The sequence below is a fragment of the Papilio machaon genome, chromosome W (assembly GCF_912999745.1).
Source record: "Papilio machaon chromosome W, ilPapMach1.1, whole genome shotgun sequence".
NCBI classification, from domain to species: domain Eukaryota; kingdom Metazoa; phylum Arthropoda; class Insecta; order Lepidoptera; family Papilionidae; genus Papilio; species Papilio machaon.
Genome location: NC_060015.1, coordinates 3,023,882 through 3,039,501, shown reverse-complemented (window position 1 = coordinate 3,039,501; position 15,620 = coordinate 3,023,882). Strand labels below are relative to the sequence as shown.

Here is a 15,620-nt window from a genome sequence, read left to right as displayed (position 1 = left end):
AACTTTTCCACTGCCCATACGACTGCGAGGGCTTCCCGCTCGATGGTAGAGTAATTCCTCTCGGCTGAAGTCAGAAGTCTGCTTGCGTATTCGATTGGTTTTTCATCGTTATTGTCACCTTGTAAAAGTGCAGCCCCTAGAGCATAATTGCTGGCATCGGTGCGCAACAAGAAGGGCTGGGTGTAGTCGGCCTGTATCAAAATAGGAGCGCTAGTAAGCTTACTCTTTAGCACGTCAAAGGCGCGTTGCTGTGCTTCACCCCAGGTCCACGCTTCGTTTTTGCGTGTAAGTTTTGACAGTGGTTCGGCAATACGCGAGAAATCAGGAATAAATTTCCTAAACCAGGAACAGGTCTGTAAAAATGATTTCAAATGTTTGAGATTGTGTGGTTCCTTCATTTTCAGGACGGCGTCGACTTTGGTGCTATCCGGCTTGATTCCTTTGGGTGTGATCACATGGCCTAGGTATGAAATTCCTGGCGAGCGAAGTGACATTTTGCGCGGTTCCCGTGGAGCCCAAAGTGACGCAGTCTGTCAAAAACCTTGTCAAGATCCTGAAGATGGTCCTGAAAACTTCCCTGTGTGATCACCAGGATGTCATCCAAATATGCCAACAAAGTGATGTCCTGCAACGATCAATCGCTGAAAGGTAGATGGCGCGTTTTTTAAGCCGAACGGCATGCGCTTGAACCTATACGTACCAAAAGGACTTATAAAGGCGGTTTTGTCTCTGTCTTTTTCTGCTAGATTGACTTGCCAATATCCGGCACGCAGGTCAATGGTGGACATGTGACAATCCCGTTTGGTCATCTGCAATAAATCATCGATTAAGGGAATTGGATAACTATCGGTCTTGGTGATCGCATTGAGGCGACGGTAGTCGACGCAAAATCTAAAAGATCCGTCCTTCTTCGGGACAAGAAGAGCAGGCGCAGACCACGCAGACTCACACTCTTCAATCACGTCGTCTGCTAACATTTTCTCCAACTCTGCCTTCACTATCTCTTTTTTTGCTGGAGTGAGCCTATATGGTGGAACGGCTATAGGAGCGTTATCGCCGGTGTCGATGTGATGCTCTGCGTACGGAGTTGGTCCTCCCCCTGGTTCGAACAGGTCTTCGTTCTGTTTCAGGAAGTCGGACAACAGCAATCTCTCTTCGGGATGCAGCATAACTCCTTCCTCCTCACGTAGGAAATCTGCAGAGGATACGGACACGCATGGTCTGGAAAGTTCATATTCCAATGGGTAAGTAACCTCATCACCAGAGAAATACCAAATTGAAGCAGCGAAATCAAGCACCATACCCGCTGAAGCAATAAAGTCCATACCAAGAATAGTATCATTGGATTCGGTGTCTGGGAAAATAATGAACTCCAAACACAATAGTTTACTTTTTAGTTTAACATGCAGGTTAGTAACCAATAACTCACGAATCTGCACGGAGCCATCAGCGAGACGAACGCGTTTAGTGGTTTCTTGGCAGGCATGATTATGCTTATGCAACACCTGATATAAGGAAGCACCCGCAATACACCCTTTAGCACCTGTATCCAATAGTGCGGTACCCCTTACACCTAGAATTTCCACTCCAAGAATTGGTCTCCGTTGGGATTGACAAGTGTCTGACACTTGTGGATGAGCGTTTGAATTAGTTGAATCAAGAGTCGACAGAGAAATGTTCGAACATGTGGTCGCTCTATTTAATAAAAATTGTGACTCAACTTTAGGAAATAATTTTTGATTATTATTAAAATCGTCCTGCATGGTCAACCTAGTAGGCGTAATAAAATTATTTTTCAAATTATTTATAGTTCCGGATTGTTCATGGAAAACATTTTTCATGGTCACCCTAACTTCTGTGTTCGATTTCCGCGGATGTCCGGAAAAAATCATAGTCACCCTATTCTTATCAGTTGGTGTCGAAAATGAGATTGATTTGGTTGTGGTCAAATTGTACTTACTTATAGAACAATCACCAAGTATGTTAGTGAGCTTAGAAGTCGGAGGAGGCACATCATGTGGCATGCACTCAAACATATTAGTATCACGACTTAAATTAACGACACACCCATTATCACAAAGAAAGTATTCATATGGCAAGAATGCAGTAAAATCAATAGGCAAAAACTCTATGTGATCAATGTTAGCATAAAATAACTCAGGTAACACAGATATAAATTGTTTAGGTAAAAACTCTGTGTGTTTATTTTTAGTATGAAACAATTCAGGTAAAGCTGATTTAAATTGAGTAGGCAAAAAAATTTCAGAGCATTCCCATGCAATATTATTTACCAATGACGGTTTATGGTTCACTGAATCAAAGTTGGACTTGGGAGGTGGTAACATGCTTGAGGGGAAACCTTTATGTAACACACTGTTATAAGATGAAGCGGAACTCACCTGGGACTCATCCTTATCACAAGATGATTTGATAACAGTGGTGGAATACCTTGTACTGTAAGTTCCCATCAGCGCGCCTTTCGGACGGTCGTATTCACACGCAGAGAAGTCCGAATTGCATTTAGCACACTGTGATCGAGTGACACCTCTCTCGTTGCATCCGTAACATGACGGGATAGGGTCGGCGGCATTATCAATGTCCTGTTTGCCTTTAGCTGCTAACCTACGACACTCATCACGTGTATGTCCATAGCTCTTGCAATAGAAGCAATATCGACGTTTGGCGTTCGCGAACGGAGTAGAAGAGCCGTGGGGTTGTAGAGACGACGGTGTGGGCGGCATCACGGAGCAGCGAGGAGAACGGCGGTAGGTGCCGTGGCCGCTGGACTCAGCGGCGGGCGCAGGCGGCTTGGGCGCGCTCTGCGGCGGTAGTGGTGGCGCGGTCGTTGACCCCTGGGCGGCGGCGATGCTTGCGGCGTGACGAGAAGTTGGCGGGAACTGGCGTTGTCGCAGTTTGTTCTGAAGGCCACTGGTTGATAGACTCTCGTCGCAAGATTCTTCTATCTCTCTAGACTTTCTGAGTAGCGCATCGAATGTATGAATCTCCTCTCTTCTCAAACGCTCGCGTATTTTACTATGTAGTAGTCCGTACACCATGTCCATCTGTACTTTGGTTGTCAGATCGTCCTTTGGTAGACGTGATAATAACGCTCGTGTTTTTGCGATAAAGAGTTCCGTTTTCTCACTTGCTTGTTGTGGGTTGGCGAATAGCTCCTTGTATATACGATGCGGAGGTCGGCTATCACCAAACGCACCTCTGAGGGATGTGAGGGCGTGGTCCCACTTGTTCGTGGTGGTTTTAACCCCTTGCCACCATGTCGCGGCTTCATGAGTTAACAACATTGACAACCCACGTAGTGCATTAGTTTCGTTTACATTTGCACATTCTTTGTAGGCTTCTACGGCGTCTATAAAACCGTCGAGAGATTCGTCTGGCGCTCCGCTATAGCGAGCCTTGCACGAGGCGAAGTTTCCATGAGCAGGTTGAGCGGGCGGGGACGATGGCCGCTGCGAGTGGTTGAGAACTGTGTTCAGTAGTTTCTCAAAAGTTTCCTCTTGTAGAGCAAGAGCCCGTGAACCCCAGACCTTCGTTATTTTATAAAAGCTGAAAGTTTGTGAGCGCATGCTCCCAACACAGGTAAGAACGATGGACTATTATGAAGTTTGGGTTACCGTGGCTTTGGCAGGTAAATGGTACTAAAGGTGTGTAAAATACCGATCTAAATTCATCAAATAATAAAGTGTGATTTTTTGGTATTACCTTCAGAATATTATTAAAAATCACGTTATGGATTGCCAGACACTTAACATCGTGGCAACCCCTTGCCAGACACCCCTAATGTTCATGAAATTATAATTCTACTTATGTTATAGTATAAAAGCTGATTTTTATATATGATACTTAGGTAATAATTAGATGATGTTTCCTCATCAGCCAGACATTTTTGATAGTTCCAACCCCTTGCCAGACAATGATGTAGGGTCGCTGTAGGAGCGAGCGCGAGACAGTGTATGTATGGTGGGTGCGAGTGAGATGGCGAGATAGGTCTATCGCGATCCCTCACTGCGCAGTTGTTATTTCTACTGGGCATGTATTGTTTAGTACTTAGTACATGTTTACATCAGCTAAAATAATCTTATATGCTATCTTCAAGTATTATTAATTGAATAGTTATTATAAATTTACAACATAAAATATTTCGAATATATACAGACTATAAAGTATATTCAATATATTATTAGTGTATGATACGTACATTATATGCTTACAATTTGTTTATGTGATTTTTTAAATGAAAGTGATTTTGTTTAAAAAATTAAGTCATGGGTGATATGTTAATTTGTGTTATTTGTAAGAAAAGTAGTGGTAAAATAATATTATTTTCTGACGAGACATTGAAAAAATGTGAATTAATTTTAAAATTGCGAGAAAAACATAACCTTAAATATAATAACATCATTCTTCCACGTGAATATACAGAGAGTGGTTATCACAGGGAATGTTACAGGACTGATGAAAAAATATTTTACCCCAGAACCTAAAAATTCTAAAAAGACTGTTGAAACAGAGCAAGAAAAAGAGCCATCTAAAGACAATCAAACCAATCAAAACAAACACTGATTTTTAACAAAAGATGATAGGTAAAAAACAAATAAAAATGGAATACACATTGATAATTCATAATTTCAAAAACTACAATCAAAGTAAGATAAATTATTGTTTAAAATAATATAGTATTTATAACAGTTAATCAACTCTAAATAAATTGAATTGTTATCCATCATTGACCTCTATAATGGCAGGCCCACCATACATATACTGTCTCGCGCTCGCTCCTACAGCGACCCTACATCATTGTCTGGCAAGGGGATGGAACTATCAAAAATGTCTGGCTGATGAGGAAACATCATCTAATTATTACCTAAGTATTATATATAAAAATCAGCTTTTATACTATAACATAAGTAGAATTATAATTTCATGAACATTAGGGGTGTCTGGCAAGGGGTTCCCACGATGTTAAGTGTCTGGCAATCAATAACGTGATTTTTAATAATATTCTGAAGGTAATACCAAAAAATCACACTTTATTATTTGATGAATTTAGATCGGTATTTTACACACCTTTAGTACCGTTTACCTGCTAAAGCCACGGTAACCCAAACTTCATAATAGTCCATCGTTCTTACCTGTGTTGGGAGCATGCGCTCACAAACTTTCAGCTTTTATAAAATAACGAAGGTCTGGGGTTCACGGGCTCTTAGACTATTGGCTGCGTTGCCACGTGGACATCATGGCGACCATGTCGTTGACAGACATATTTCCCGTTGTAGTCGGCGGCGGGGAAGAACCGTCTTCCGCCGGGTCGAAAAACTCAGATTGTCGACGAGACTGACGACGTGTGCGCGATTTTGTCATACTTTTTTTTTACGATAATAACTTTTCACGAAGTTACACAAAAAGTTCACCTTAAAGTTTACCTTAAAGCCACTAGTTGGGCGCCATTTTAATGTTCACGGGTTTTCGGGTATTTTGGAGTAAAACGACAGTTAGTTTGACAAATTTAATAAAGGTATTTTACAATCAACTTTAAGAAAACAACACTTTATATCTGCGCACACGCGTCGGTAAAACGGTACTTTCATCGAGAGTGTTCGCGTCCGACTAGTCACGCAGGCGCGATGGAAGGACATAATGGCGGCGCGGCCGCGGACCAATCACCGCCGGTTGAGGCGCATTCCGAAGGACGCGCTGATGGCACTTAAGGGCGCGTTCTGAAGACCTTTGCGTTATAACTTAATTATTTCAATTATTAGGTCCTTACATATGAAATTGGCGTTTTGTATGGGAGGAACAAAAAGTCGAATATTTTTTAATATAATATATTTAATTAATCAAAGTATGAACCATTATTTTCTATGCACTTTTGCCATCTCATAGGTAGTTCATTGATCCTTTTACTAAAAAAATCAGTCGGACGGGAATCAATAAAATCTTTGAAGGCGATTTGGACTGCCCCATCGGAGTTGAATTTTTTCCCTTGCAAGAAGTTATCCAAATTTCGAAAAAAATGGTAATCTGTTGGAGCAAGGTCCGGGGAGTACGGAGGATGTCTTAGACTTTCCAATTGAAGCTCTTCTAATTTAGTAGCCGTCTGTTGCGCAGTGTGTGGTCTAGCGTTGTCGTGAAGCAGCAGTGGCGTGGAGCGATTGACCAGCCTAGGTTGTTTAGCCGCTAGCTTTTCCATCATGGTTTGCAATTGCTGACAATAGACATCAGCCGTAATAGTCTGGCCAGATTTGAGAAAACTGTAATGAACAATACCGGCACTAGTCCACCAAACGCTTACAAGTAACTTTTTTGGGGTTAATTTTCGCTTGGGGCAGGATTTGGCTGGCTGGCCAGGATCCAACCATTGCGCTGAGCGCTTCCGATTATCGTAAATAACCCATTTTTCATCACAGGTCGGTTTAAAATACCTTCATTATTGTGCCGGTTTAGTAATGTAACGCAACAGTCGACGCGCGTTTGCCGGTTTGCTTCAGTCAATTCGTGAGGTACCCACCTTTCAAGCTTTTTAATCTTCCCAATTTGCTTCAAGTGAATTAAAACAGTTTTATCACTAACATCGCAGCCTGCAGCTAACTCGGACGTGGTTTGCGATGGATCCGCTTCCACAATAGCCTTCAACTCTTCATTATCAACTTGAGTCTCAGGCCGTCCACGGGGCTTGTTCTGCAGATCGAAATTTCCAGAACGAAAACGTTGGAACCAAAAACGAACTGTGTTTTCTTTTGCAACACGACCGCCATACACATCATTCACCCTTCGAGTCGTTTCCGCAGCACTAGTGCCACAGCGGAACTCGTACTCGTAAATAATGCGATATTTTAAGTTTTCCATTTTGTAAAATGAGTGACGCAAACAGAAAAAAACAGAAGAAAAAAAACAAATGAATGACGGTCATCGAACCACAAATACATGAGTCTATAGCTGTACAAATTTGAATTTGGAATTCCTTACCAAAGAGGAGAAATTCGTGATTAAAGTGGCCAGTACGAAAACGCCAATTTCATATGTAAGGACCTAATATTATTTTTAAAAACAAATCTATTTCAACTACGAATGAAATGACGGGCTTATTTTATGACAAAAATTAGTAATAAATGAATATTTATTAAAGATAATTGTACATATATGACAATTTTTAATCAAAATTCAAATATTCAAAATGTTATGTTGAAAACACAATATAAGACCGTTATCGACTGCCGTGACACAATGTCTTAATGGAATCCCTATTCTGTAAAAACAACAAAGATAAAAATAGGGTCACGGCAATGGACTTTCATGGCAAAGCTAACTAAATAATCAACAAGACAATTCATTTAAGTTTAGTTTTTAATATAAAAGATATAAAAAAGTAATAAAAACGTTTTTGTTCTTCATATTCGAAAAAAGCTTTAAGGAATGTAATGTGAGAATGGAGTGAGGAGAATGTGGTTAGTTTGTAAGGGGGGTGTCAGAATTATGTTTGATAATGTCTTACTATATATTTAATGTGGTCATATTATGTCAATGGTATTCCGTATATCTATAGGATAAATTGAAATTGTATTAAGCCGGCTATACACGTACGTTTTAACCGCATGAACGATGCGCTCGTCTTTTATGATCGCTTAAATTTTTATTAATTCGTTTTTCATACTTAACACAATAGCTAATATAGGAACGGCTAAAACACTCATGTACATATGTCAGGTGTCGGCACCGACTAGTTTCGAGCTCATCGGGGCCCTTCATCGGTGCCGACATCGGACATATGTCCGTGATTGTTAGCCGTTCCTATATTAGTGAAAATGTTTTACGAAAGTTTGAATAATTTAATTAACACGATAGGTTGTTTTGGTTTTTTATTTATAAGTTGTTACTCGACTTTTTTTAGATTTTTTTTTTAAATTTATTTATTTATTTATTATTTATTATAGCCTTTATTCGGATACAATATTCGTGACATTAATTTAAATTGATTTATTATACATTTATATTTACATAATATATATATTATCCGTTTGCCCCGTGGACATAGGCCTCCTCCAATCCCTTCCATTCTTCCCTTATTTTTGCCCTCCTAGACCACGTCCTTCCAGCTGTAGCTCTTATTTCGTCTTCCCACCTCTTCTGTTGTCTTCCGCGTTTCCTTTTACCGTTTTTAGGATACCAGTAATTAATGACTTTGCTCCATTTATCCGCTCCACGTAGTGTGTGGCCAGTCCACCTCCATTTGAGTCGTTTTATTGTTGTGATGATATTCGTTAGTCCAGTTGTTTTTGTGATATATGTGCTTTTGATTTTGTCAGTTTTTTTAATGTTTAACATGCTTCTTTCCATTGATCTTTGACAAACTTGTAGTTTTCTATAGTGTTCTTTTGTGGGTGCCCAAGTTTGGCAGCCGTATGTTAATACGGGAAGTACACAAGCGTTGTAGAGCTTTCGTTTTATTTGTACGCTCATTTCTTTATTCTTCATGACTTCTTTCAGCGACCAATATCTCTTCCAGGCTTTACCTATTCTTGTTTCTACCTCTTTAGAGTTTAGACCTGTTGGTGAGATTATTTGACCAAGGTATGTATATTCCTGAACGTATTCAATTTCTGTGTCGTTTACTACAATAGGTTCTTTTAAGCTATTTGTCATTACTTTTGTTTTCAGTGCATTCATAGTTAATCCTACTTTGCGGCTTGCTTTATCTAAGTCTCTTATCATCTCGGTTAATTCAGTCGGGGAGGAAGAAAGTATAACCAAATCGTCTGCGAACCTTAAGTGAGTCAAGTTTTTGCCGTTTATGTTTAGTCCGTAATTTTCCCATTCTAGTGAGCGGAAAATCTCTTCTAGGACCGCCGAGAAGAGTTTTGGCGACAACGGGTCTCCTTGTCGCACCCCTCTTTTTATCGCGATGTCTTGACCTTCGCGCTCAAGTTTGATTTTTGCGGAACTGTCGTTATATATATTTTTAATTATTCTTATATATTTCTTGTCAATGCCTTGGTTGTTTAGGGTTTGCCAGATTGCTATATGTTCTAGTGAATCAAATGCTTTACAGTAGTCAATGAAACAGCAGTAGAAGGTGGTGCCATATTCATTGCTTTTTTCTATTATTTGTTTGATTACATGGATATGATCTAGCGTTGAAAAATCACTTCTAAATCCAGCTTGCTCTATTGGTTGGTTTTCATCCAATTTTTTGGTTATTCTATTCAGGATTATTTTAGAGAAGATTTTGTAGATGTTTGACATCAAGCTTATTGGCCTGTAGTTAGATATGTCGCTCTTGTCACCTTTTTTATGAATGAGGACAATCGTTGAATTTTGCCATTGTTTTGGAATAGTTTCTGTTGTCAACACGTCGTTAAATAGGAAAGTTAAAATTGGCACCAAATCTTCTTTTTTTTTTAAATATTAAAGTTCAAATAAGTTGTATTGTTGATTTGTTTTTTTTTTGAATAGCATCAAACGTAAATCGTGGTGCATTCAAATTTTATGTATTGTTTAGAATTCTGGAAATAAATGTGTTTATTATAAAAGCATAAATGCTGTTTTCGATATTCATATATTTAGGCCCTAGTTTGGAAACAGTGTACTTCGGTTGAATTCTAGATTTTAAGGGACGGACACTGTAATAGTCTGTAGCCGTAATGTTAGCCATTTTAAAATATCATAAAGTTATTGTATTTTTATGTAACTAAGCGAGGCGCGCTTTATGCTTGTACATTATGCCAGTACAGTAAGACAGCAACGCTGGCATGTATTACATATATTCTATTTCTATTCTATATTCTTGTAAAGGATGGCGGCGATGCAGTAGAATTGAAACACAGGTTTTCAACATGGGTGCGCACAGTACGTTCGACGGACGACATTCGACTGCAAAAGTGCCGTCCACCCTCCAAAATCATTTTATTTTTTATATTTAAAAACTACTAAATATTTTTACATCTACCTTGGTAGGTTACAGATAACAAATAGTATTTATGGAATTAATGTAGTAGAATACAACAAAGAAATTAAACAAAATTATATGTTACAATATCAGTAAGGTTAAATCACAAATAAAAACATTATGACGGCTTTTAAGTTCTATCGTCAACACCGCCCCCTAGTGCTGACTCCTCAGCACTACAAACCTATACCTCAAGCAATGCTACTCTAGTTACTGGACGCTTTAAAACGCCCGTGCGCGTTTGCACATCAACGCAACGCACTCTGCCGTCCTCTCCGGCATGGGCCGCACTCACTACGCCATGCTTCCACGAACCGCGTTCTAACTGTGGGTCGACAATCAATACGTAATCACCTACTGATAATGCTTTTGCCTCGTCATTCCATTTTTGCCTAGGTAACAATGTTGGGAGATATTCTTTTAACCAACGACTCCAAAACAAATCCGTAAGCCTCTGTGCTACTCGCCAACGCTTGCCTAAATTACAAAGGTCACCGTTATCGTACTTACCGTAAGGAGTTCCACTCGAGGAGGTACCTATTAGAAAATGGTTAGGTGTTAAAGCTTCTGGGTAATTAGGATCAGTAGAAACATGAGTGATGGGTCGGCTATTGATTAAAGCTTCCACTTCGCACATCAGAGTAGACAAAGTATCGAAATGTGGTGCTCGTTCCTTAAGTACGACCTTTAATGCCGTTTTGACAGAGCGCACCAATCGCTCCCAGGCGCCACCCATTTCTGGAGCACCTGGAGGAATAAAACGCCATTCTATGCCTCTTACCAAACCGTCGTCCTGTAGGCGTTCAAAATTCAGCTCCTGGAGACTGCGCTTAAGCTCGGCATCTGCACCTCTAAAGTTGGTTCCATTATCAGAGTATAAGATCTCTGGGGTTCCTCTACGCGCAATCATCCGCCGCAGGGCCATTATGGTCGCATCGGTTGACAAACTCTCGGATAATTCTATGTGAACGGCTCTGATGGTTAGACAAGTAAATAAGACACCATACTGTTTAAGCCGTTTTCTACCTGAGGTGATCTCCATCGGTCCGAAAAAATCAACGCCCGCAGAGGAAAATGGACGCCTGTGGTGCTGGAGACGTACCTGTGGCAGGTCCGCCATGCGCTGCGCGCGTGGCGCTGCTCGTCTGTGCCGGCAGAACAAGCATCGTGCCGCCACTCCGCGGACGGTAGGGCGTAACCTTATTACCCAATACTTTTGGCGGATTTCATTAACCACCATCTCGTTCGCTCCATGCAGGGCTCGCCGATGATAGTCCTCGACGATCAGTTGGGTAATCTTATGACGGCCATCGACTATGACTGGTCTACATGCGCTGTAACTTACCCCGTCTGCCTTATCAACTCGACCTCCTACACGTAAAATGTCCCGGTCGTCCAAATACGGAGTTAACTTAAGCAAGCGACTATTCTTAGATACACTTTTCTTTTGCTTGAAAGAATCAATTTCCAAAGAAAAACTATCTAATTGAATTTTCTTTAATAATAGTTCTTCTGCCCTCGACATAAGATCTACATTAAATGTTACCTTTCTTCTACGGCATCTATCTATAAACATAAGTACTCGAGCTGTCGAGCGGAGCAACCGTGACCAGGACAATAATCTTTCTTCGTCTGGTAAACATAAAGCGAGGTTAGTGGGAGAGCTAGCGCCGATAACATTTATACTACGTTGCTCGCAAGCTACCTCTTCAGATATTTTTTCTGAGCTGCTTAGGTCTGCGGGCCAACTCACTTCTGGAAGTCGGAGGTATGCTGGTCCCTGGAACCACTGGTTGTCAATGGTGAGCGGTGGGGCGTCCTCACGCGTAGCAACATCTGCTACGTTCAAGCCTGTTGCCTCCATTCCATGACGCGAGTCAACTCGTCTATCTCGCCCAACCTATGGGCGACGTACGGTTTGAACGTACGTGGATCGCTTCGAATCCATTGCAAGACAGTTTTAGAATCTGTCCAAAAATACCGTCTAGTCGGTGTGATGTCGGTGTGCTCCGTCCGGACCGTGCTCGCCAAACGTGCAGCTAGCAGTGCTGCTTGAAGTTCCATCCGGGGTACGGACACCGGTCGTAACGGGCTCACCCGACTTTTGCTAGTGACAAAACAAATGAACACCTTACCATCCGTGCGAATAAATCGCCAATAAACAACAGCTGCATATGCCTTCAAGGAGGCATCGCAAAATATATGCATCTCGGTGTTGATTATTCGTTCAGGATCATCTGAGTTTGTTTGGGGATAACAATCAGTCCACATACCTGTGTTGTTGTACCAACGCGGGATACGAAGTTGTGCTAATAATTTTAAATCGTTAAGCCATTTTAAAAAACATTCATAATCTTTTATATGGATAGGGCAATTCCAGCTCACTCCACTCCTATGTACATTTTGTAAAATTATTTTACCCTTTATAGTTATAGGCGTTATAAAACCTTGCATGTCATATATAGACATAATTAAACTTAACATCTTAGCTTTGGTTGGTGGTTCACTACCATTAAGTACATTATCCGATAAGCGGTTAAATGAAATGTTAAATAAAAATGTGTCATCTGAGGGATGCCACATCAAACCTAATGTGCGCTCGACTACATTTGTGGCTCCGTCTTTAAGTTGTATAGCGCTGCTAGCTAATGACTCATTGGGTAAACAATCTATTACCTGTTTACTGTTGCTCGTCCAACTTCGCATGTTAAAGCCGGCGTGCCCGTGAATTTCAGTAATAGTTTTTATTAATTTAATTGCTTCCTCTACAGAAGTCGTCGAATGTAAACAATCGTCCATGTAATGATTATTTAAAATAACTCTAACGGCCTCTGGATGTAAATCTTCGTACATGGATGCATTTTTATTTTTAACATATTGAGCTATAAAAGGTGAGCACGTCGCGCCAAATATTAAACACTGCATAACACATACCTTGATCGGTGCGTCGTCACCAGCAGAGGGGTCTTTCCATAAAAAACGAAAGACATCTTGATTATCAGGGCTTATCCTTATGCGTAAAAACATATCCTTTATGTCACCCATGATAACCACTGGATGAGTGCGGAACCGTAACATTATTCCAAACAAAGAATTATATAAGTCAGGACCTGTTAATAAAAAATCATTAAGACATAAACCACTGACCTTAGCTGCTGCGTCGAACACTAGTCGCAACTTCCCAGGCTTGTTAGGGTTCTGTACGCCAAAGTGTGGTAAATACCATACATGACTCGATGACTGCTCGCTGCTCTTAATTTCCCTCGCATAACCTTCGTCGAACAATTTTTTTATTTCTCTGCTGTACCTGTTAGCATAATCCCTATTGTTGTTAATTTTTTTGTTTAATGAAATCATTCAAGACAAAGCATTATCGTAGGAATCAGGCATAGTAAATTCGTCACTCTTAAATGGTAAACAAACTTCATATTGTTCATTTACTTTACGAAAAGATTTATCTAAAATGTCAACCGCACGAATGTGAGCTTTATTATCACGACGTAACGGCGATATTCCAATCGAATCTATAGCGAAAGAATTTGTTATTAACTCATTAAGCTTCTCGCCGTCAGAGTGAGCGAGATGGAAGATACTACGCGCGGAGGGAGTGTGAGTGCGACCGCTGTAGCCGTGAATAGACCAACCTAACCTGCATCGAGTAGCATAAGGTTCATTTTTGCTCCCACAAATTATTTGAAAAGGTGCAATAACATGATAATTATCTTCGCCTATTAACAATTTCGGAATTACATTTTCTTTACAGACATAACCCTTTATACATGTTAAATGTTTACAATTAATGTTATTTATAACAGACAAATTTTGCATAGGTAAATTGAGCTTTGACACTTTGCGAAATTGAATTTTACAATTATAAATATTATTACTATCGGTACTGCTAATGTCCACCGTAACCTTAGGCGTGTCCTCCTGATACACTTCTATACCGAACGCGTCGACGAATCTTACCGCACTAGATTCGCTAGCCACTAGGCCTAACTGGTCGGCTAAGTTCGCGTCTATCACTGACACCGAGGCACCATCGTCCAGTAAGGCATGCGATATAAGTTCAGCTCCGGACGGACCGCGTAATTTCACTCTCACCACTTTTAACAACACTTCGTCGCGCGGAGCACTGGAACCAGCGGCTAGATGGGCCACCGTGCCCACCGCGGCGGGCGACGGCGACTGCGCTGACAGGGACTCCGGCGCCGGCGGCGCGGGCAAACGCGAGCGATCAGCGGCTCGCGCGTCGGCCGGCGCGTGTACAGCTCCTTTATTAAAATGTAATAAGCGATGATGTTGAAGTCCGCATTTATCGACGTCTCATGGCGGTGCATTGCATTGCATGGCGGCGGTGTGTCGTCGATGTAAACAAACAAAGCAAAGACCTTGCGATTTTACAAATTTCCATCTGTCCCGCCGTAATGCACGCCGAAATATTCGACAATCCGTTAATTTATGTACAGATTTATTACAATATTTGCATATCTCATTGGCGTTATAGTCTGTAGTACTCAAATTAAATACATTGTATCTTTTTCGTGTCTTGTTTTCTATCTGTTGACTATTATATTTATCCAATGGAATAGTTCCCACGCTTAGTAATATCTGTGATTCTTGTTTTAAAAATTCGGCTAATAATGTAAGCTTAGGCAAATTATCTAAGCGCTTACTGTAAGCATAGTCTGTCCATTTACTAAGCAAAGTGCTGGGCAATTTAAATATAACTGCATTTATTAACTCTGGACTTCTAAGATATTCTTCTTTATTTAATGCTCCTAATGTGGCAACTGAATTAATTATTTTAGTGGAAAATTCTACTAAGTTGCTTTGATAAAATAAGGGTAATGGTGGTAGCTTCTTTAGCTGTGTTGTGATTGTGTGTACAATAAAATCAGAGCGTCCAAACCTCAGTTCCAGCGTGTCCATCACCTGCGAGGGCACCGTGTTGCCGATGAGCAGGTCTGCCACCGCCTCCTTGGCTGCGCCGCGAAGCGATCTTCTTAGCCGCCACAAGTTTTCACTGTCACTAAATTTACATATTTTCGTGGACTCCTCGTAAGCATTTTTGAAGTGAAGCCACTCAACATAGTCACCGTGAAATTCGGGAAGATCTCGTGGGGTGGCGAGGCGGCTTAGGAGCCTGTCCTCTCGCTGTGAACTCGTTTGGGTCATCATCTCCTTCAGTACATGTGCCAGTTGTTGGACGTCAGATGTAGCCTCCTGTGAAGGCTGATCGGTGGTCAGGAACGTCGGATAGGTCCGAGCACATGGCTCGAGGGCTGCACAAGGTTCCCCTTGGCTATGGTCCAACCATTCCCTTACACTTTCTCTCATACGTTCGTCTGCAACAAACCGACTTTCGGTGACGTCATCAGCCACCTCCTCCTCTTCCAATTGTGCTAGATCTGCCTCCAGCTGCTTTTCTATGAGCTGCATTCTTATCTCGGCCTTCGCCTGTTCAGCTTTTAGTTCCAATTGCTTCCGTCTAGCGATAGACGAAGATGAACACGATCTCCTTTCTGTTGCCGACCTGAACGTGTTTGCGCTGGGTGGTCCCTTCGGTGTCTCCTCCTTGGCAGCCTGGGTTCCTCGCGAAATTATAACATCGGCTCCACGAGAAGGCTGATGTGCTGCCACCGGGGCAGGGTCCGAA

At 41.3% G+C, this 15,620-nt stretch overlaps 1 protein-coding gene across 1 annotated transcript; it reads right to left on the bottom strand.

Annotated features, from left to right (window-relative positions):
• Positions 1-596: 596 nt before the first annotated feature.
• Positions 597-5,384, bottom strand: LOC123722896. Its single transcript, XM_045685460.1, has 3 exons — positions 5,230-5,384; positions 2,400-3,515; positions 597-2,027 (listed from the first exon to the last, which is right to left on the bottom strand). The coding sequence occupies exons 1-3, from the start codon at positions 5,377-5,379 to the stop codon at positions 597-599; spliced, it is 2,697 nt and encodes an 898-aa protein (XP_045541416.1). The 5' UTR covers positions 5,380-5,384.
• Between the last annotated feature and the right edge of the window lie 10,236 nt (positions 5,385-15,620).

Bases quoted from the DNA above. Each gene is read 5' to 3' on its own strand.
- LOC123722896 (XM_045685460.1), bottom strand. From the start codon at position 5,379: ATGACAAAATCGCGCACACGTCGTCAGTCTCGTCGACAATCTGAGTTT. The intron at 3,516-5,229 runs TAGTCTAAGAGC...CTTGCTCTACAA, and splicing joins CCACGTGGCAACGCAGCCAA to GAGGAAACTTTTGAGAAACT. The intron at 2,028-2,399 runs GTGAGTTCCGCT...AATATGTTTGAG, and splicing joins GTGATAAGGATGAGTCCCAG to TGCATGCCACATGATGTGCC.